This window comes from Scyliorhinus canicula, chromosome 9, assembly GCF_902713615.1.
Source record: "Scyliorhinus canicula chromosome 9, sScyCan1.1, whole genome shotgun sequence".
Classification (NCBI taxonomy): domain Eukaryota; kingdom Metazoa; phylum Chordata; class Chondrichthyes; order Carcharhiniformes; family Scyliorhinidae; genus Scyliorhinus; species Scyliorhinus canicula.
The window spans coordinates 80,305,336-80,329,109 of record NC_052154.1 but is presented as its reverse complement, the minus strand read 5'-3'; the positions used below and the strand labels follow the sequence as shown (position 1 = coordinate 80,329,109).

At 46.1% G+C, this 23,774-nt stretch overlaps 1 protein-coding gene across 1 annotated transcript in view; it reads left to right on the top strand.

Moving 5' to 3' along the window:
- amfra (autocrine motility factor receptor a) overlaps positions 1-23,774 on the top strand; it is an 82,472-nt gene that overhangs the window by 39,709 nt on the left and 18,989 nt on the right. Inside the window, exons 7-12 of the mRNA XM_038807030.1 lie at positions 1,450-1,583; positions 4,291-4,401; positions 5,186-5,376; positions 12,957-13,060; positions 22,358-22,492; positions 22,592-22,675. Of these exons, the coding sequence (XP_038662958.1) occupies positions 1,450-1,583; positions 4,291-4,401; positions 5,186-5,376; positions 12,957-13,060; positions 22,358-22,492; positions 22,592-22,675 (759 nt within the window). The remainder of the gene's footprint in view (positions 1-1,449; positions 1,584-4,290; positions 4,402-5,185; positions 5,377-12,956; positions 13,061-22,357; positions 22,493-22,591; positions 22,676-23,774) is intronic.

Genomic DNA, 23,774 nt, shown 5'->3' with positions numbered 1-23,774 from the left:
AGCTATTTAGCCCTGTGCTAAAACAGCCCCTAATGCCTCACAGTGCCAGGGACCCGGGTTTAATTCCCACCATGGGTCACTATTGGTCTGAAGTTTGCACATTCTCCCCGAATGATTTCCTCTGGGTGCTCCGTTTTCCTCCCACATTTCAAAGATGTGAAGGTTAGATGGGTTGGCCATGCTAAATTGCCTCCTTAGGTGGGATTACGGGGTTTCCGGGGGAGGTGGACCTGGGTAAGGTACTCTTTCAGAGGGTCAGTGCAGACTCGATGGATCAAATGGCCTCCTTCTGCACTGTAGGGATTTTATGATTTCTAATTCCACATGTTAGGATTTGAAAGGAATTGATGGGGTAGATTATCTTTCAGCTTGTGGAGGAGTCTAGAACAAGTGGGCTTAATCTTAAAAACAGAGCTGAGCCATTCAGGAGGGCAGTTATGAGATATTTCTTCACACAAATTTATTTATGATTGAAGAATGAAAACCTAAAATAAAAACAGATTCAAGCACAGTACGTAACATTAATCTGAAATCAATAGATTTTTGCTAGCCAAGGATATTGAAGGTTATGGAGCTACCGTGGCTTGATAGAATTAGAATACATAGAACAGTACAGCACAGAACAGGCCCTTCGGCCCTCGATGTTGTGCCGAGCAATGATCACCCTACTTAAACCCACGTAACCCGTATACCCGTAACCCAACAATCCCCCCATTAACCTTACACTACGGGCAATTTAGCATGGCCAATCCACCTAACCCGCACATCTTTGGACTGTGGGAGGAAACCGGAGCACCCGGAGGAAACCCACGCACACACGGGGAGGACGTGCAGACTCCACACAGACAGTGACCCAGCCGGGAATCGAACCTGGGACCCTGGAGCTGTGAAGCATTGATGCTAACCACCATGCTACCGTGAGGCCATTCGACCATTATCTAATTCGACCATTATCTAATTTGAGTGTCAGAACAGATTTTATTTTGTTGTCCAGTCGCATTCAATTCAATTTTGTATCTGGTTCAAGTTTGTTTTGATATTTGTGAAATTATTACATCAGTAATTTGTTGATCTTAATTCAAAAGTAATGCAATGGTTAAAAGCTGCACTGGCCAAGCTGTTAATTTTGGACAAAGCATCAATTAGTCACCGATAACACAGTAAAAAAACCCGAGGGAAGAGATTTTTAAGTGAAAAGCCATCTCAGGAAAAACTCATAATCTTCAGTGTTTTCCAAAACACTAAGAATTTGCCGACTCTTTGTCCAAACAGTTTGCTTGGTGTCAATGCTGGAAAAGTTGACTTGTTTTAAGTTTATTTCAAATGTTGATATGACCCTCAGCATTTCATGTATTTTTCTTGCATCTCTGGGGGGGGAGGGGAAGAAGCTGTGAAGCCTTGCACTATTGGACAGTATCGTTTGTAATATCACTTTATATCCCCATCCAGTTGTTCGGAAATATATGGTTGTCGATGGCGAGCCTGGTGATATTCATGCAGCTTCGCTATCTTTTCCATGAAGTGCAGCGCAGGCTGAAACGCCACAAGAATTACTTGCGTGTAGTGGGCAACATGGAAGCAAGGTGAATATGTTAAGTAGTCATGTTGAGTAGATCAGCTAAAGTTAACAGGAGGGAAAATCTTCAAGATTGGCTTTTGGACTATATTCACTTCTTTGTAAAACAATAGAGGATTAAGATTTATGTCAGCATACCCTAATACTACTTCTCTCAAATATTGGATGAATCAGTTTAATTTCTCAATATCTATATGGTTCCAGAAATGATTGCAATGAATTCCACAACCTGAACCTTTTCATTACTAACTCTAAAGCAATGGTTATAGTCTGGCCTTGATTGCCACCTGGGGCTGAGTAAGAAGATGCAGAAACTGAGTGCTGCCTGGCATGATGCTGATCTTCTTCTGAGTCCCCTATTTTCTGTTGCAGTACAAGATTTCTTTTGCCCACCCCTGCTGTCCCCCTGGCCAAAACCCTAGTCAATTACCTAATCGCCTTGAAGGTCGACTTTTTTTATGGTGTCCGAGTCGGCCTCCTTCCATCGTCCTCAAATCAGAACATGTTAAATTTGCAACATCCCATGTCCTCAACTTCACAAAGTTCCACCTTCCGTTGTCTCTATTCTATGCAGTTCCAATTGTTATCAGTGCCTCAGGTTAACTTCAATATTTAAATATTTCAAATAGTTCCATCCCTGCATTGTTTTCCTCTAATACCACCTGCCTTGTTTCCTTTCTCATGTTCCCTCCTCAGGTTCAATAAATCCCTTGAATAATGTACTCTTCAAATATGCTATTGATTTCACGCTATCTCCTTGACTATCACCTCAAAACCTTTTCAGTTTTATCTCTACTGCATGTTTTGTTTTGTATGGTGCCTTAAAATACCTTGCTGCTTGTGAGAGTGCTACAGAAATGCTGGTTGTTCCACTGCAGGAATGAAAGGAAGTAGAAGGTTTACAAGCATAAGGAGGGCAGTCGAAGAGCAAAGGCGAAGAAATATTAGTAAGCAGGGGTGGCCTTTTTATTCTTCCATGGGATGTACGTTTTGCTGGCAACGCCAGCATTTGTTGCCCATCTGCAGTTGCCCGAGAGAAGGTGGCCATGAACCACCTTGAACTACTGAAGTTCATCTAATGTAGGTACACCCAACGTTTTGTTAGGAAAGGAGTTCCAGACCCATGATCCAACAAGAATGAAGGAGCAGGGGCATAGTTCCAAATCTGGATGACATGTGGCTTGGAGGGGAACTTGCAGGGGTTTATTCAATATAAACTCAAATTAATTCACCAGATTTTGAATGTTTTCTGTGCATGTTACATCTGCATTTAAAACATGTATGTTTGGATCTCACATGATCTTTTAAAAAAAAAAAATGTTTTATTCTCCATTTTCACATTTTCCTTCAAAATTTACACCCCACCAACGAGCAGTAAACGGCAGCAGATACAAAGTTAATACCCTTAACATCAACAACGATCCCATCCTCCCACCACCCAATCAACGGCCCACCTGTCAATATATGCATCAAATAAAACAAACCCTCTCACGGTGGAAAAGAAAACAAAGGCGAAAAAGAGACAGGAGTCCGGAATCGCCCATGGTCACCATTAACCTATAGAGTCCCCCCCCCCCCCCCGACTACACTCAATGCCATCCAACCTCCAAAAGAGTATCGTAAATGACACCCAAGAGCTCACTCGCCTTTGGTACAGGCCTCCACAACCGATGAGCCCGATCCAGCTCATATCGGGAGGGATCCTCCCCCTCCCCCAATAGTTTCGCTAACATCGTGGCAAAATACTCAGTCGGCCTCGGTCTATCCACTCCTTCGGGCAGCCCACAATCCTCAAATTCTGTCGCCTGGATCTGTTTTCCAGGTCTTCCATTTTGCCTCGCAGATCCTTGTTGATCTCTATCACCTTCCGCATCTCCTTCCCCATCGAGGTAAGTTGATCACTGTGCTGCAGTACTGTCTCTTCCACTTCCTTCAGTGCCTCACCTTGCTCCCGCACCTCCGCCGTCCTCACTGGGTTAATCGCCTCCTCCACCTGCACTTTCAAAACCGCCCCCATCTCCTTCGTCATTGCCTCCAAGTGTTTTGTACACTGCCTCTCGACTTCCATGGCCATCACCGTAGTTATTTCTTCAGCCGTAAGCATTGCGGCCTCCCCTGATGGCTCCAGCCTCCATTTTACTTACTGACCCCGCAGTGACCTTTCCACTCCCCGACGGACTTTCAGCCGCTTTTTTCACGGCCGTTTTTTGCTGATCTTTGACATTTCCCCTCCCTGTGCTGTCTCCCGACTGTTGCTGCCTCCGCTGCCCTTAGGACCCGGCGTTACCCCCCGACAATGCGGTTCACGAACGGGAGCCCTCCAACGCGCGGCTGCCTCCCCGCCCGCCGTCACCAGAAGTCGATCTCACATGATCTTTGATTATGTTTCTGAGTTTGAAATCAGACTCCCAGATTTAACAAACATGGAAAGAGAATGCTGAAAGTACATGTCCCCAATAGCAATCCCTTATGTTATTTTCAGGTAGTAAATTTGAGTACTGGTATCTGGTAGCAACGTAGCTGGTAAACATTTTGAACAAAATTTATTTTTAATAATGCAATGTGGTAAAGCTGCGGGGAGGTTGTGGCGCAGGAGCTGTCATTATTACTGTGGTTTTCTTTTGAGGTATACAATTTGCCCAAAATAATGTATATTGTTCGCACAGATGAGGATTTACAATACTGATACCATGAGTTAACTCTTTATTTGGCAGGTTTGCAGCTGCTACTCCTGAAGAATTGGCTTCCAACAACGATGATTGTGCCATCTGCTGGGACTCGATGCAATCTGCTCGTAAACTCCCTTGTGGCCATCTTTTTCACAAGTATGTTATTCACCATTTAAAATTGTAAATAAATTGGGCTGGGCAGGTTTTTAAACGATAACTGCGGAGAAAGCTTTGCCAAGTGCAATCTCTTTGTTTCATTGTTCAATGATTTATTTCTCCTCTACCTCAATCAGTCACCACCCCCTTAATTCAGGCCCCAAGGGGGCAACATAGTGGCCCAGTGGTTAGCACTGCTGCCTCGAGGCGCTGACAACCCGAGTTCAATCCCAGCCCCGGGTCACTGTTCATGGGAGTTTATACATTCTCCATGTCTGTATGGGTCTCACCCGACAAGATATGTAGGGTGAATTGGCATGCTAAATTGCCCCTTAATTGTTAAGAAAGAATTGGGTACCCTAAATTTATATTTACAAAAATTCAGGCCCCACATGTCATGAATTTGGGCATAGCCTTCCCGGAGTATTGACATTTTGGAATAACTGCAGAACAATGGAATCAGACAATGGTAAGGGGTGCAGAATACAGATGGATGCCATATTCATAAGGGCGTGAGTGGAATGAGTTAATGAACCAGATGTCCTTTTTTCCCTCAACCTTTTCTTTTGTTTTAAAATGGAGCAGTTTGCTACTTCAAAATGCACATAAAATCATTCATTATTGTGCATTAATGTAATCTACGCTGATTATCTTGTATCTTTGAGTTTGATATTCATTAAGATCTCCGGATCTATCACGATTATGTCTAAGGTGAGTTGGCTGTATATTCTTTGGAGGGATTCTTTGAAATCTATTAACTGTTCACATGTGGCTTTAACACCAGCTCCTGCCTACGTTCCTGGCTTGAGCAGGACACCTCTTGTCCTACCTGCAGAATGTCGCTCAATATTAATGAAGACAACCATGCTGGTGAACCTCGACAGCGAGACAACCTTGATGAAAATATAGGGCCTGTACCAGTTGTAGAGGGCAGGCCACACCTTAACCATCACAACCACTTCTTCCATTTTGATGGTAAGCTGTTCATCTTTAATAAGCATTTACAATAAACATGTGTTCATTTTTTTTGTTAGTCCATCAATATCTGCAAAATTACTTCGTTACCACGTAGTAATTTCGGAGATTGGAGTTCCTAGAAGTTGCATTTCATTCACCAAAAATAACAACTTAAGTACAGGAAATTAATCCTAAAGGAAGTTGGGTATTTTTGCTATTAATTGCTGCTGGATGGGGACATTGAACATGTTAGAGGGAAAGAACTGGAGCAGGCTTCAAAGATGCTGCAGGCCACTAGAAATTAAATTTGTGAAGGCAAGGCTGGATGCTATTCCAGGTTAATGAGTGGGCATTGGAATTGCCAACGAGCCTGAAATGTTGACAGAATCCTGGGGAGCAAATGACTGCCCTAATCTCCTCTCCTTCCCAATACCCTGGGCAAGAACGTGATCTGCAGGTGCTTAAGAGATCTATTTCCCAAGTGTAGACACAATCTCAATTGAGCACTCTGATACCTATATATGTTTTTAGCATAGAACTCAAAATTACATGTAATATTGTGTCCATGTAATTTACATGGGAGCCATGTCTCAGTTATGCAAGGGAATATTCAAGGCAAATTGTGAATGGTAACAGTACTTTCGTTTTAAAGCTATGATTTCTTATTATAGTGACATGGCGATTTTTCAAATGTTTTTCGGTCAAATGTTTTAGATGGGTAGCAATTGGCAGTAGTACAGGATTGGTACACTGAATGTGATCACATACCAATACTAACAGTTGTAAGATAGCTATGACACCAGAGTTCACAAGTGCAATGCAAATATGCCTCCTTGAATATGGTTTATACATATTCAAAACTTAACTAGACCAGCCATATAAATAGTGAACAAGTCAAGGCTGGTAATCTGCAATGAGTAACTATCCCCCAGACTCCCCAAAACCTGTCCACCAGCTACAAGGCACAAGTCAAGAGTGCAATGGATACACTCCACTTTCCTGGATGAGCTCAATAAACATTCAGGAAGCTCAATACAATCCAAGACAAAACAGCCCACATGATTGGCCTCCCATCCACTACATTTATTCCCTTCAGTGCTTAATAACAGTAGTGTATGCCATCTACAGAATGCAGCACAGTAATTCATTAAGACTCCTTTCATAGCACCGTCGAAACCCGTGACCTCTACCACCTAAAAGAATAGCGATACAAGTTACAGAACACGCTGACTTGGAACTATATGACCATTATTTAGAAATGAGGCTATGACAGGTGAGGACCTTGAGATGATTGTTATCACCTAAGGAGGAAGTGATGGGCAAGCTAATGGGGCTGAAGGTAGACAAGTGTCCTGGCCCTGATGGAATGCATCCCAGAGTGCTAAAAGAGATGGCTAGGGAAATTGTAAATGCACTAGTGATAATTTACCAAAATTCACTAGACTCTGGGGTGGTCCTGGCGGATTGGAAATTAGCAAACGTCACACCACTGTTTAAAAAAGGAGGTAGGCAGAAAGCGGGTAATTTTCGGCCAGTGGGCTTAACTTCGGCAGTAGGGAAGATGCTGGAATCTATCATCAAGGAAGAAATAGCGAGGCATCTGGATGGAAATTGTCCCATTGGGCAGACGCAGCGTGGATTCATAAAGGGCAGGTCGTGCCTAACTAATTTAGTGGAATTTTTTGAGGGCATTACCAGTGCGGTAGATAACGGGGAACAAATGGATGTGGTATATCTGGATTTCCAGAAAGCCTTTGACAAGGTGCCACACAAAAGGTTGCTGCATAAGATAAAGATGCATGGCATTAAGGGTAAAGTAGGAGCATGGATAGAGGATTGGTTAATTAATAGAAAGCAAAGAGTGGGGATTAATGGGTGTTTCTCTAGTTGGCAATCAGTAGCTAGTGGTGTCCTCAGGGATCCGTGTTGGGCCCACAATTGTTCACAATTCACATAGATGATTTGGAGTTGGGGGTCCAAGGGCAATGTGTCCAAGTTTGCAGATGACAGAGCTAGGAAATAGGAAGGGTGCAGTAACATTGTTAGGACTTTACTATAGGCCTCCCAAAAGCGAGCGTGAAGCAGAGGTACAAATATGTAGACAGATTATAGAACAATGTAGGAGCAATAGGGTGGTTGTGATGGGAGATTTGAACTTCCCCAACATTGAATGGGACTCGTGTAGTGTTGGAGGCGTAGATGGAGCAGAATTTGTAAGGAGCATCCAGGAGAGTTTTTTAGAGCAGTATGTAAATAGTCCAACTCTGGAAGGGGCCATACTGGACCTGGTATTGGGGAATGATCCCGGCCAGGTGGTTGACATTTCAGTCGGCGATTACTTTGGGAATAGCGATCGCAATTCTGTAAGTTTTAGAATACTCATGGACAAAGACGAGAGTGGTCCTAAAGGAAGAGTGCTAAATTGGGGAAAGGCCAACTATAACAAAATTCGGCAGGAGCTCGGGAATGTGGACTGGGAGCAGCTGTTTAAAGGTAAATCCACATTTGAAATGTGGCAGTCTTTTAAGGAAAGGCTGATTAGAGTGCAGGACAGACATGTTCCTGTGAAAATGAGATAGAAATGGCAAGATTAGGGAACCATGGATAACGGGTGGAATTGTGAGACTAGCTAAGATGAAAAAAGAAGCATATGTAAGATCGAGGCGACTCAAAACTGATGAAGCTTTGGAGGAATATCGGGAAAGTAGGACAAATCTCAAACGCGCAATAAAGAGGGCTAAAAGGGGTCATGAAATATCTTTGGCTAACAGGGTTAAGGAAAATCCCAAAGCCTTTTATTCGTATATAAGGAGCAAGAGGGTAACTAGAGAAAGGATTGGTCCACTCAAAGACAAAAGAAGGAATTTATGCGTGGAGTCAGAGGAAATGGGTGAGATTCTTAATGAGTACTTTGCATCAGTATTCACCAAGGAGAGGGACATGATGGATGTTGAGGCTAGGGATGGATGTTTAAATACTCTAGGTCATGTCGGCATAAGGAAGGGGGAAGTTTTGGGTATTCTAAAAGGCATTAAGGTGGACAAGTCCCCAGGACCGGATGGCATCTATCTCGGGTTACTGAGGGAAGTGAGGGACGAAATAGCTGGGGCCTTAACAGATATCTTTGCAGCATCCTTGAGCACGGGTGAAGTCCTGGAGGACTGGAGAATTGCTAATGTTGTCCCTTTGTTTAAGAAGGGTAGCAGGGATAATCCAGGGAATTATAGACCTGTGAGCTTGACGTCAGTGGTAGGCAAACTGTTGGAGAAGATACTGAGGGATAGGATCTATTCACATTTGGAAGAAAATAGACTTATCAGTGATAGGCAGCATGGTTTTGTGCAGGGAAGGTCATGTCTTACAAACCTAATAGAATTCTTTGAGGAAGTGACAAAGTTAATTGATGAGGGAAGGGCTGTAGATGTCATATACATGGACTTCAGTAAAGCATTTGATAAAGTTTCCCATGGCGGGTTGATGGAAAAAGTGAAGTTGTATGTGGTTCAGGGTGTACTAGCTAGATGGATAAACAACTGGCTGGGCAACAGGAAACAGAGTAGTGGTGGAAGGGAGTGTCTCAAAATGTAGACAGGTGACTAGTGGTGTTCCACAGGGATCCGTGCTCGGACCACTGTTTGTGATATACATAAATGATCTGGACGAAGGTATAAGTGGTCTGATGAGCAAGTTTGCAGATGATACTAAGATTGGTGGAGTTGCAGATAGCGAGGCGGACTGTCAGAGAATACAGCAAAATATAGATAGATTGGAGAGTTGGGCAGAGAAATGGCAGATGGAGTTCAATCCAGGCTTCATCGGACGGGGTATTGAGTACAAGAGTCAGCAGGTCATGTTACAGTTGTATCGGACTTTGGTTAGGCCACATTTGGAATACTGTGTGCAGTTCTGGTCGCCACATTACCAGAAGGATGTGGATGCTTAAGAGAGGGTGCAGAGGAGGTTCATCAGGATGTTACTTGGTATGGAGGGTGCTAGCTATGAAGAAAGGTTGAGTAGATTAGGATTGTTTTCGTTGGAAAGACGGAGGTTGAGGGGAGACCTGATTGATGTCTACAAAATTATGAGAGGTATGGACAGGGTGGATAGCAACAAGCTTTTTCCAAGAGTGGGGGTGTCAATTACAAGGGGTCACGATTTCAAGGTGAGAGGGGGAAAGTTTAAGGGAGATGTGCGTGGAAAGTTTTTTACGCAGAGGGTGGTGGGTGCCTGGAATGCTTTGCCAGCGGAGGTGGTAGAGGCGGGCACGATAGCATCATTTAAGATGCATCTGGACAGATATATGAACGGGTGGGGAACAGAGAGAAGTAAACCTTGGTAAATAGGCAACAGGTTTAGATGAAGGATCTGGATCGGCGCAGGCTGGGAGGGCCGAAGGGGCTGTTCCTGTGCTGTAATTTTGCAAAAAGTGCAGAGGATACCGGAAGTCTGCAGAGGGATTGGGATAGGTTAAGTGAATGGGCTAGGGTCTGGCAGATGGAATACAATGTTGACAAATGTGAGGTTATCCATTTTGGTAGGAATAACAGCAAGGGATTATTATTTAAATGATAAAATATTAAAACATGCTGTGCTGCAGAGAGACCTGGGTGTGCGAGTGCATGAGTTGCAAAAAGTTGGTTTACAGGTGCAACAGGTGATTAAGAAGGCAAATGGAATTTTGTCCTTCATTGCTAGAGGGATGGCGTTTAAGACTAGGGAGGTTATGCTGTAATTGTATAAGGTGTTAGTGAGGCCACACCTGGAGTATTGTGTTCAGTTTTAGTCTCGTTACCTGAGAAAGGACGTACCGGTGCTGGAGGGTGTGCAGAGGAGATTCACTAGGTTAATCCCAGAGCTGAAGGGGTTGGATTACAAGGAGAGGTTGAGTAGACTGGGACTGTACTCATTGGAATTTAGAAGGATGAGGAGGGATCTTATAGAAACATATAAAATTATGAAGGGAATATATAGGATAGATGCGGGGAGGTTGTTTCCACTGGCGGGTGAAAGCAGAACTCGGGGGCATAGCCTCAAAATAAGGGGAAGTAGATTTAGGACTGAGTTTAGGAGGAACTTCTTCAACCAAAGGGTTGTGAATCTATGGAATTCCTTGCCCAGTGAAGCAGTTGAGGCTCCTTCATTAAATGTTTTTAAGATAAAGATAGATAGTTTTTTGAAGAATAAAGGGATTGAGGGTTCTGGTGTTCGAGCGGGAAAGTGGAGCTGAGTCCACAAAAGATCAGCCATGATCTCATTGAATGGTGGAGCAGGCTTGAGGGGCCAGATGGCCTACTCCTGCTCCTAGTTCTTATGTCCTTATGTTCTTATTTCACTATCCCTGGGTCAAAATCCTGGAATTCCCCACCGTAACATCCCTGATGGCGTTCCCAGTGATGCTCATGTCCCATGAACATATTTTTTGAAAAACCTCCATGTCACTATAATGGGAAATGATAGCTTTAAAGCAAAAGTGCTTTTACCTCTTCAGTAACTCACAGGACCCCAACTCGATTCTTGTATTACAGTAGCCTGTTAATTACTTCCTGCCTGTCCCTTGTGTGTGATAGAAGCACTTTACAATCTTATAAAAATAACAATAGCATAAAACTGAATAAAATCACAAGAAAGAGAAGCAGGAATAGGGAAATTGCCCCATCGAGCCTGCTCTGCTGTTCGAGAAGATCATGGCTGATCTGATTGTGGCCGTAACTCCACTTTCTTGCTTGTCTTCCAATAACCTTTGGTGCCTTGGAGATCAAAGCTTGCAATTGAATACTTTAAAAAAAATACATTCTGTTTTCCAATTAAAGGGGCAATTTAGTGCAGCCAGTCCACCTCCCTGCACATCCCACTGCCTTGGGAAAGTGGGCAGCATAATCAAGGACCCCTACCACCCGGCTTATTCACTCTTCCAACTTCTTCCATCGGGCAGGAGATGCAGAAGTCTGAGAGCACGCACCAACAGATTCAAAAACAGTTTGTCCCCCGCTGTTACCAGACTCCTAAACGACCCTCTTATAGACTAATAGACTTCTCGACTGAGTAGTACTACACTCCGTATGCTTTACCTGATACCTGTGTCTATGTATTTACATTGTGTATTTTATGATTGCCCTATAGTGTATTTTCTTTTCATGTACGGAATGATCTGTTTGAGCTCCACACACAACTATATTTTTCACAGTACCTTGGTACACGTGACAATAATCCAATCCAATTTTTGGGTCGTGGTGGTGAGACCCACTCAAACACGGACAGTGACCTGGGGCTGGGATTGAACCCGGGTCCTCAGCGCTGTGAAATAGCAGTGCTAACCACTGTGCCACCCTACTGTGCTTGAATATATTCAACAACCTTGCGGCCACTGTTCTTTATCAAAGAGAATTTAGAAGACTCTCTGGGAGACGATATTCTTCCTCATCATTTAGATGGCAGAGCCCTCATTTTTGAACTGTTCCTCTTAGTTTCAGATACCCCCAAAGAGGAAGCGTCCTACCAGCATTTACCCTGTCAAGCCCACTCAGTATCTTGTGTTTCAATACAATTGGCTCTCATTCTTCTAAACTCCACTGAGGAAAGGCCCAACCTGCACAACGGTTCCTCATTAAACAACCCCTTCATGTCAAGAATTGATCGAGTAATCCTTCTCTGAACGACTTACAATGCAAGTATTTCTGGCCTTAAAAGGTGAGAAAATCCCAGTACACAATACTCCAAGTGAGGTTTCGCCAATCCTCTGTACAGTTTTAGCAAGGCTTCCTTACTTTTATATTTCACCCCGTTACAATAAGGGCCAGAATTCTACTTACCTGCCTAATTACTTGCTGTACCTGAATGCAAACTCTTTGGACACCCAGGTCTCCTTACTGCATCATTCTGCAGTGTCTCTCCATTTAAATAATCTGCTTTTCTATTCTTTCTGCTGAAGTGGATGATCTACTATTTTCCCATATGATACTCCACCTGACTCTCTTTGCCCACTCAACCTACCCATGTCCCTTTGCAGAAACTTTGTACTCTTCTCACAACTTGTTTTTCTTCGTATCTTTGCAGGATCAAGAAATTAATTTTTTCCCCCCCAATTAAAGGGCACGTTAGCTGGACAATCTACCTCCCTACACATCTTTGGGTTGTGGGGGTGAGACATATGCAGACACTGGGAGAATGTGCAAACTCCAAACTTAGTGACCCGGGATTGAATCTGGATCCTCGGCGTGCGAGGCAGCAGTGCTAACCACTGTGCTGCCATGCCGCCCAAATGATCAGCAAATTTGGCTACGACACAATCTCTACCTTTGTCCAAGTAAGGGTTGTGGCCTCATCCCTGTGGCACTGCATTAAGTTGCATTTTGCTAACCTGAAAATGGCCCAAAAATGACTGTTTTCTATTTGTTAGCCAATCCTCTATCTGTGTAAAAGATCATCCCCAATACCATGAACTCTTGTACAGTAATATTTTATGTGGCATCTTGTCAGATGCCTTTTGGAAACCCAAATGCACTATATGTACTAGTTATCTTTTAACCTCCTTGCTTGTTACATTCTCAAAGAGCTCTGATCAATTTGATACCCTGATTATTGCTGTTGATACATTCCAGGATCTCGGATTGCCAGTTGGCTGCCTAGTTTCTCAGTGGAAGTAATGCATACAACAAATATTCTTGGCATTGCGCAGGTGAACAATTCTCAGCTCAACGCTATGGTAAGTCAAATTAGAGAATACACTGGGTCTTTGAATAGTCGTTTGATAGTACGAAAACAACATTTTGTCTCTGCTTAATGGTCGTGCACTCAGCAGGACAAACGCAAATATAGCAATGTGAGGGGAAACAATGACTTCTACTGTATTCACATGATTCTCTTACAGTTAAAACTTGTTGTTTCCCCTGACATTGGTATTCCTACGATGTTCCTAATTGAGTGCGAGACAGAAAGCTTCAACAAAATGTATTTTTTCAACAATGCATATAGTGTAAGACCATAAGACATAGGAGTGGAAGTAAGGCCATTCGGCCCATCGAGTCCACTCCGCCATTCAATCATGGCTGATGGGCATTTCAACTCCACCTACCAGCATTCTCCCCGTAGCCCTTAATTCCTCGCGACATCAAGAATTTATCTATCTCTGCCTTGAAGCCATTTAGCGTCCCGGCCTCCACTGCCCTCTGCGGCAATGAATTCCACAGGCCCACCACTCTCTGGCTGAAGAAATGTCTCCGCATTTCTGTTCTGAATTTACCCCCTCTAATTCTAAGGCTGTGCCCACGGGTCCTCGTCTCCTCGCCTAACGGAAACGGTTTCTTTGCATCCACCCTTTCTAAGCCATGTATTATCTTGTAAGTTTCTATTAGATCTCCCCTTAACCTTCTAAACTCCAATGAATACAATCCCAGGATCCTCAGCCGTTCATCATATGTTAGACCCGCCATTCCAGGGATCATCCGTGTGAATCTCCGCTGGACACGCTCCAGTGCCAGTATGTCCTTCCTGAGATGTGGGGCCCAAAACTGGACACAGTACTCCAAATGGGGCCTAACCAGAGCCTTATAAAGGCTCAGTAGCACATCGCTGCTTTTATATTCCAACCCTCTTGAGATAAATGACAACATTGCATTCGCTTTCTTAATCACAGATTCAACCTGCATGTTTACCTTTAGGGAATCCTCGACTAGCACTCCCAGATCCCTTTGTACTTTGGCATTATGAATTTTCTCACCGTTTAGAAAGTCGTCTATGCTTGGATTCTTTTTTCCAAAGTGCAAGACCTCACATTTTCTCACGTTGAATTGCATCAGCCATTTCCTGCACCACTCTCCCAAACTGTCTAGATCCTTCTGCAGCCTCCCCACTTCCTCAGCACTACCTGCCTGACCACCTAACTTCGTATCATCGGCAAACTTCGCTAGAATGCCCCCAGTCCCTTCATCCAGATCATTAATATATATGGTGAACAGCTGCGGCCCCAACACTGAACCCTGTGGGACACCGCTGGTCACCGGCTGCCATTCCGAAAAAGAACCTTTTTTCCCAACTCTCTGCCTTCTGTCAGACAGCCAATCCTCAACCCATGCCAGTAGCTCACCTCGAACACCATGGGCCCTCGCCTTACTCAGCAGCTTCCTGTGTGGCACCTTATCAAAGGCCTTTTGGAAATCCAGATAGACCACGTCCACTGGGTTTCCCTGGTCTAACCTACTTGTCACCTCCTCAAAGAATTCTAACAGGTTCGTCAGGCACGACCTCCCCTTACTAAATCCATGTTGACTTGTTCTAATCCGACCCTGCTCTTCCAAGAATTTAGAAATCTCATCCTTAACGATCGATTCTAGAATTTTACCAACAACCGAGGTTAGGCTAATTGGCCTATAATTTTCCATCTTTTGTCTTGATCCTTTCTTGAACAAGGGGGTTACAACAGCGATCTTCCAATCGTCCGGGACTTTCCCTGACTCCAGTGATTTTTGAAAGATCTCAACCAATATTCTGTCATTTCCTCACATAGCGATCAGTAATGTGTCTGGAGTATTTTGAAAAAAAAAGTTTACTCTGTTTTTAACATTTTAAACATAAAACAAAACAATGCAAAAGAACAAGAACAATGGACCCCCCCACCCTACTCTCCCAACAGTACCCCAATAACTTCAGGAATAGCCCCTCTCCCCCTCGCAGCTGATAGTAACCAACTCTTTAAAGTGAAGAACAAACAGACTCCATCTCTTGTGGAATCCCTCAATCGCTCCACTCATGGTAGACTTAACCTTCTCCAAGTACAGGACCCCGAGCCAACTGGGTCGCTGGGCAGAGAAGATCACCTCCACCCCACTCGGACCTGCCTGCAAGCAATGAGCGAAGCGAAGGCAGGAGCGTCTGCCCCCACCTCCGTCTGCAGTTCCGGCAAATCCAACACACCAAATATGGCCCCAGGGGACTGTGCTCCAAATCCAAGTACAAGATCGCTGACAAAGTTCTGAAAAATGACCCCAAAAATTTCGGGCAATACCAAAACATGTACATGATTGGCCGGACCCCTCCCACACTGCTCGCAAGTATCCTCCATCCACTGAAACAACCGGCTCATCCACAACCTTGTCAGGTGTGCTTTGTGCACCACCTTTAACTTTATTAACTCCAACCTCGCACACGAGGTTGAGGCATTCACCCTCCACAACACCTCACACCATAACCCCTCCTCCAATGCCACCTCAGCTTCTTCACTTGGCCGTAACCAACGACATATCCTCCTCCAAAATCTTCCCATAAATCGGCGAGATGATCCTATCCTCTAACCCCATCACCGGCAACACACACACACCCTCCTGACAACGAGGAAGGAGGTGCAGTGGAAATGGCGGGAAAACCTTCCTTGCAAAGTACCGCACATGCATATACCTGAAGGCGCAGAATCCCAAACTTCTCCGTCAATCCCATCAAACTCTCAAACCCACCTTCCTAAAATAAGTCCATCACTTAAATCACCTCTTCCTCCTTCCATCCCTGAAACCTAGCATCTAGTCTGCCGGCTCAAACACATGATTTTCGAACCTGCATTAGCTTTGATCCTGCCTCTAACTTAAAATACTGCTGAAATTGCCTCCATATCCTCAACATGGCTACCACCAGACTACCTGGGTATTTCCCTGGGGCAAATGGGACGTCTCCGCTGCCAGCAGCAGCAACCCCAACCCAGCGCCGGCCCTAGGGTTGCTGGCGCCCCGGGCAAGCTGAACTTCGGCGCCCTTGGGGGGGGGGGGGGGGGGGGGGGGGGGGCGGACCCGAAGGGGGGGAGGGCGGGGCGGACCCGAGGGCGGGGCGGGGGGGGCGGACCCGAAGGGGGGGGCGGACCCGAGGGCGGGGTGGGGCGGACCCGGGGGCGGACCCGAAGGGGGGGGCGGACCCGAGGGCGGGGCAGGGCGGACCCGAGGGCGGGGGGGCGGACCCGAAGGGGGGGGCGGACCCGAGGGCGGGGTGGGGCGGACCCGAGCGGGGGGCGGTGGGGGGGGACCGAGGGGGGGGGGGTCGGACCGAGCTGGGGGGGGGGGGGCGCTCGCGCATGCGCTGGTTGGCACCGGCCCAACTGCGCATGCGCGGGATCCGAGTCTCTGGCGCCCCCTAGCACATGGCGCCCCGGGCGACTGCCCGAGTTGCCGGTGCCTTGAGCCGGCCCTGCACCAACCCCCTACAAGAGTCTGCCTACATCCTCACTGACATCTCCTCTGACTCCCTCCCACAGCCCTGCATGTACTCTGCATTCGCTGCCCAATAGTAATACATCAGATTCGGAAGAACCAAACCTCCCGACTTGTTGCCCTCTCTGATGCACCATTTTCCGAATCCTCGCCACCCAACCCGCCCATACAAACGACAAAAATCAAACGCCCCCATGAAAAATGCCTTTGGCATAAAGACCGGTAATAAAAACCCCAGCAGGATATTCACCTTTTCAGTTGTGGAGCTGGAACCAGTCTCGCGCATGCTGCACCTCCATGTACCTGAAGTGAGTAGTTGTAACATGTAATGGCAATCTCCCAAGCCAGCTCCCCTGAAAAAGCCCCAAATTGTTTGAGTAGCCCCAATATATCCCCCACTCTGAAACCCTGGTTAGAAATATACAACAAAAGGCCCTCAACATACAGACACCTGGAACCCCCCTCCCCCGATCCGAGCAGTACAGCGCAATGGCCGAGGGCTCCATCGCCAGCGCAAACGAAAGGGGGGACGTGGGACACCCGTCTCATTCCTCAATGCAGCTGAAAATATCCCAAGTTCACCTTATTTGTATGAACACTCGCCTTTGGTTCATTATATAACAATTTGACTCGTGCTCCAAAATTGGGTTCAATCCCAAACCACTCCAACACCGCGAACAAATAATTCCATTCCATTCCACTTGATCAGATGCCTTCTCCGCATCCAGCACCACCACTTCATTGGTTCCCCCCCCCAGCCCCTCCCGACAAGCTTTGCATATTCGAGGACAACTGCTTACCCGTTATAAACTCCGCCTGATCCTCCCCAACCACCTCTGGAAGGCACTCCAACCTGTGGCAACACTTTGGCAAGAATCTTGGCATTCACATTTAACAGGGATATTGGCCAATACGACCCATACTCCACCGGGTCTTTATTGTTTTATAACAACAACGAAATGGATGCCAGTGCCATCGTCTCTGGGAGTGCCCCCTGAGCCACTGCGTCCATCCGGCCCCAGTGATTTATCCATTTGCATTTTTCCTATCGCTGTCCGAACCTCCTCAATCCCCACTGGCTCCTCCAACCCCGCCCTCTCCTGCTCTCCTACTTTAGCACACTCCAGCCCCTCCTGGAACTCCCTCATATCTGAATCATCCCCCGGAGGCTCCGATCTATACAACTTCTTATAAAACTCCACAAAAGCCCAGCTTTGACAAAGGGTCAGTTGGACTCTAAACGTTAGCTCTTTTCTCTCCCTCCAGATGCTGCCAGACCTGCTGAGATTTTTCAGCATTTTCTCTTTTGATTCCACAAAAGCCTTGTTCACCTGCTCCACCCCCCTTACCCATCCCGGATCTGAACAATCTCTCCGAGGCCGCCTGCCGGCAGAGTTGTCCTGCCAGCAAGCGACTGGCCTTCTCCCCCTACTCTTAACCACACTCTTCGTCCCCTTCAACTGCCATGCCGCTTTCCCTGTGGACAAAAGGTCAAACTGCGTCTGCAGTTCCCTTCCACTGACCAACAGCTCCGGAGTGGAATCTTCCGCATACTTCCCATCAACGTCCACAATTTCATCTGCCAGCCGCTGCCGCTTTTCTCTTGCATCCCTATCTACCTGTGACTTACATGAGATGATCTTGCCCCTTACCACCGCCTTCAACGCCTTCCAAATCACCGATGGCAAAACCTCTCCATTCTTATTGAACCCCACATAATCGTCAAACACCTTTGTCATCCTCACACAAAACTTGGATCCGCAAGCAGCCCCAGATTCAACCTCCGCACGAGCCTTTGTACAGACCATTTTGCCAGAACCACTTCCACCAAATGTGGAGCATGATCCATAATGACATGCGCCGTGTACCCTGCTTTCCTCATCCCCTCCCCCAACATCAACAACCTCTCCATAATAAAGAAGTCAATCCTCGAGTTTACTTAATGCACTGGCGATAAGAAGGAATACTCTGCCCCCTGGAGAACGGGGAGAAGGCCACGGGGGCAGCACAATGGTGCAGTGGATTAGCCCTGCTGCCTCACAGCGCTGAGGTCCTAGGTTCGATCCTGGCTCTGGGTCACTGTCCATGTGGAGTTTGCACATTCTCCCCATGTTTGCGTGGGTCTCGCCCCCACAACCCAAAGATGTGCAGGCTAAGTGGATTGGCCAAGCTAAATTGCCCCTTAATTGGAAAAAAAGAATTGGGTACTCTAAATTTTTTTTTTAAAAGAACTGCCACGGGTCTGCTCCCCCATCTTTCATAAACGCTGCCAATACTCTCGCACCCCCCCAAGCTACACCCACCGAGGGGGTCAACTAGCGCAGTTTAGATTGGTCCATCCTCTGATGGAACACTATTTAAATTCCTACCTAGAATTAACTGCTGCGTGTCCAGATTTTGTATGGCCGCCAACATCCTCTTCATAAGCCCTACATCATCCCAATTTGGGACATAAGCGCTAGCCAACACCACCAACCTGCCCTCCAAAGCACCCATTACTACAACGTATTCACCACCATCATCTCCATATGAAACCTAACTCACTTACCCAGTAGTACCTCTACCCCCGAGACCCTGCTATCAAAGCCCGAGTGGAACACCCAATTTATTCAACCCTTCCAAAGCCTAACCTGGTCCTCTGCAACAGCACCACATCAGGTTTCAAACTCTTCAAATGCAAAAAGACTCGAAAACAGACAACCCCCACCCCTCCAACACACACACGGCCCTTCTAAACCAACCAAACACGATCAGCACCAAAGGAGAAAAAAAACCAACACATTATCCCACTGTCCCCAAACTATCCCCTCCCAACCACAACAGTGGAAAAAAAGTTCAGACTCAGTTCTGTCCCCATCATTCAGCTCTACAAAAGCCTCCACCTCCTCCGCCATCTCAGAGTAATAGTCCTTGGAGTTGTGCCTAACTCTCAACTTCGCCAGGTAGACCACATCGAATCACACAATCTTATAAAGTGCTGCCTTCACCCTGTTAAACGGCACCCGCCATCCTGCCAGCTCCACCGTGACATCTTGGTATATGTGAATATCGCTGCTTTCCCACCTCGCCTACCGATTCTGCTTGGCCCATCTCTTATCATTGATCTGATAGCTGTGAAAACAGACTACCACAGCTCTTGGTGGATCATTTGCCTTTGGTTTCGGCCGGACCTACCGATGAGCCCTATACAGCAAAGAGGGAGGTGCTCTCCTCCCTCAACAACTTGGCAAACATCTCCGAAAAGTACTCTTGTCAGCTTCCAATCCCTCTGGTCCCATGATCCTAAGATTCTGCCACCATGACCTGTTCTCTAGGTCCTCCACTTTGGCTCTCAGCGCTTTCCTCCACCTTCCTCCTTACTTTCCTCCACCTTCCGCAGCTCCTCCTCCCATCGAGGCACGCTGGTCACTGCGCCTCCTCCACCCCCCTCAACGCCTCTCCATGCTCCTGTACCGCCGTTGACATTTTTCCAAGAGCCTCCAGTATTGTGGCCAACGTATCGTCCACCAACTGTTTGAGCTTTCCGATCCCATCATCTCCTTACCATGCTGCTCAAAATGCTTAGCGAACTGCCGCTGAAACTCCACCACCAACACCTCGGTCAGCATGTACACTGTGATGGGGGCAACCCCACCCGGCGAGTTTACCCCCACACTACTTCCGTCCCTAGTTCTTCCTCCCAATTCTGCCTTGCTCTGTCCAATAGTGCTCTCGTCCCTTCTAAAAGTCAGGAAAGGTTGTCCATATATGTTCCCGCAGTTCCCTCTTTTCATACTGTCCGCATCCAGTAGCTCCTCTAACTTTGTGTCTCTCGGGGCTCTAGGGTACCTCATTGTCTCCTCCGCAGAAAGTTTCTGATTTGTAATGTCGGAGTTCCTGTCTGTTCGGTTGTTTCAGTCTCTCTATCAGCTCTTCTAAGGCCGCGAGTTTGTCCCCAATGTAAAAGTCCCTGATTCATAATAATTTTATCTATTCTTTGGAAAAAGGCCTTGGGACTGAAGATTGGTATGGATCTAAACAGGAAGAGGAACCTTGGCAGTACATTCCTCTTGATTGTCTGCACTCTCCCTGCCAGGGAAAGTGAGAGTGCATCCCATCTCTGCAGGTCCTTTTTAACTTCCTCCACCAGACTGGTCAGATTCCACTTGTGGATCCGTGTCCAATCGTGGGCTATCTGGATCCCCAAATTTGTTGAAATGGGAGACATTCTAGCTCTGTCCTTCCCCGTTTGGGTTCACAGGGAGAACACCTCACGTTTGCCAAGTTGAGATTGTAGTCCGAGAAGGCCCCAAACTCTTCCAGGGGCTTCATTATTTTCTTTTAAGCCGCTCTGCGGGTCCGAGAAGCAGATTATCCAAATAGAGTGAGACTCTGTGCTCTCTGCCTCCTCTTCGAATACATTTCCAGCTTCTCGCAGGGTGATCGCCAGGGGTTCACTTGCCATGGCGAACAGGAACTGGTGTTCTCTCCCCGGATGGAGTCAGTATCACATTCAGCAGCCATCTGAGTTCGCAGTTAGCAGTGTACCCTTGACAAAACCCGTCTGGTTCTCTGCGACCACTTCTGGTACGCAGTTCTCCAGTCTGTTGGCCAGGGCTTTCGTGAGTATTTTCACATCTGTGTTCAGCAGCTAAGAGGGTCGATATGATCTGCATTCCATCGGGTCTTTGCCTTTTTTGGGTATCAGCCTGTGTTAGTGTTGGAGGCAGGGTGCCCCTCACTAACAAGTCTGCGAACATCTCCTGTAGATGCAGGACAAGAGCGGGTGCAAATATTATGTAGGAGTCTGCCAGGGATCCATCCGGCCCCGGCGCCTTCCTTGCCTGCATGGAGTTGATGTTCTCCATGACCTCACTCAGTCCTATTGGTGCTTCCAGCTCCCTCTGTCTATTGTCTACCGTCCCTCAAGAGACTGGTATGTCCAGTCCATTGAGCAACCTCAAATGCTTGGTTGGCCTTTTGTGGTTTGGCTACCAGTCCACCTCTGCTTTCCTTTATCTAGGCTCTTTCCCTGCTGCGTTCTCAGCTGGGGAGCCAGCAGACGGCTAGCTTTCTCCATGTTCGTAACAGGTCCCCCATGTCTGGCGAAGTTGGTACACTGCCTTCCTGGTAGATAGCAGGTTAAAGTCCATATGTAGCTTTTCCGTCTCCGCCAGAAGCTCTGCAGTCGAGGCCTCTGAGTACCTTCTGTCGAATTCCAGGAAGGAGTCGATCAGTTGCTGCCTGGCCACCCTCTCTTCCCTGTCTCTATAAGCTTTGTAGGCTATAATCTCTCCTCTAATCGCCACCTTCAGTGCCTCCCAGAATGTGGAAGGTGAGACTTCGCCATTCTGGCTGTTAGTGATGTACTCGCCTATGGCCTGTGATGTTTTCTGGCAGAAGACCTTGTCGGCCAAGAGATCCGTGTCCAACCTCCATGTGGGGCCATGGGCATGGCTCGTCTCCAACCTCACATCCATGTAATGAGGAGTGTGGTCGTGGATGACTATCGCTGAGTATTCCACTCTGACTATTTCTGGAAGCACCGATTTCCCCACTGTGATGAGGCTACTAATATCGTCAAATACTTCTATCTTTATTGGGCCTCTCATAATTTGTTTGATTCTCTACAAACTTGACAGTTGTTGCAGCTTTCTTGCTTGCACTATTAATTGAAAATAACTTTAATTATTTGTACTAGGAAATACCGTCCAAATATTATCCTCCTTTTGTATTAAATTGGTAGAGTTGTTCTCCATGATGAGGGGTTAAGGCAGAATTACAGGATGTGTTGCCTTTCTCAAGTGTAATTATTGCACCATTATTACCTCCAGGCTCATCAGATCCAAGAGATGTTTCCCCAGGTTCCATATCATCTTGTCCTCCAGGATCTACAGCTAACACGTTCCATAGAAATCACCACTGATAACATACTGGAAGGACGAATTCAAGTCCCCTTTCCCCAGCAGGTTAGTGCTCTTTTTGTTTTTCATGTATTTATTTAAAATATTAATTTGTACTTCTGTTGATCATTGCTCATGTCTGTCCCCTTCAATGAATTTAAACAGCGTCAAGAAAATAGACCAGCACTGAATGGTCCAGCTGTGGAAGAGAACGATGATCATTCAGGTGATTCAAACAGTGAAGATCAGGTAAATTATATTTCCTGGTACATCTTGATTATATGAGACTTGGAATACTGCTCTGTAGGAGGAAACTCCTTGACCACCTCTTGCACAACTGGGCTGGATATAAGTCTGTTTTTGAAGCATTAGGCCCTGGTCTCTTTATCGCATCTCTAATGGCTGGTGTTTCTTAAATTTCAGATTTGCCTCCTCATACAATGTTCTTCCTTGCTTCTACATTGCTCTGAAATCAAGACTGATCCCACTGTATTTAATGCATTCTTTTCCAAAAACCGCTGACCGGCTTTTCACAATATGAGTGATGGGATTACTTTCTGAAACTCCTATATTTGCATCAAATAGGTTTGTCATGTGAAAGAAAAATACTGCCCAAATTGGACATCAAATAGTCCCTATCTTTTCATTATCTATCCTGCAATCCTCAGGTCTTTAAAAGCTAAGCTTGGTATGACCCAGCACTATATAAATTGACTTTTTAGTTTTTGCAATTTTCAGCCTTGGTGATACCCTACATTGTCCAACCATAATCTTCTATCTCAACATGTTACAGCGCCTAGTCAGCTCTCAACAGTGGCTGAGACTGGACCAGGACCATGACTTTTTAAGTTTTAAGATGGTACGGAAAGATCGATTTGTTCCAAGAGTGATATTGTAAGAAATAGGACGTGCTTATTTTATAATCAAATTTTATTAAAAGAAAATTACTTAAACTATTAACGTCAACTCGATTGTATGTAGTTTCTTAACCTTAACACACAAGTTCTTGTTAAACAGCACTTACTGAACATGCAGCTCTCATGCCACTTACAACAGCAAAGGCAATACTTGTATTTACGAAGCAATTTTTCTTCTGTTAGGGTCGTTTGTTCAGAACCACTTTCCAAAATCTGCCATGGTGGAAACTTTAATGACCTCCCTTGGTTGATTACCAAAGATTTCTCCTCTGTAATGTTCTGAACAGCTCTCTCTCACTCTTTCTCTGCCTCTCACTCGCTGCCTCCCGCTCGCTCTCCTCGCTCTCCCTCAACTAACCTTCATTGACGTAAAAAGAGGCCACCAGACTCGTTTGGGCTCATAGCTGGTCAGGCAGTAGTGTCCAAAGACA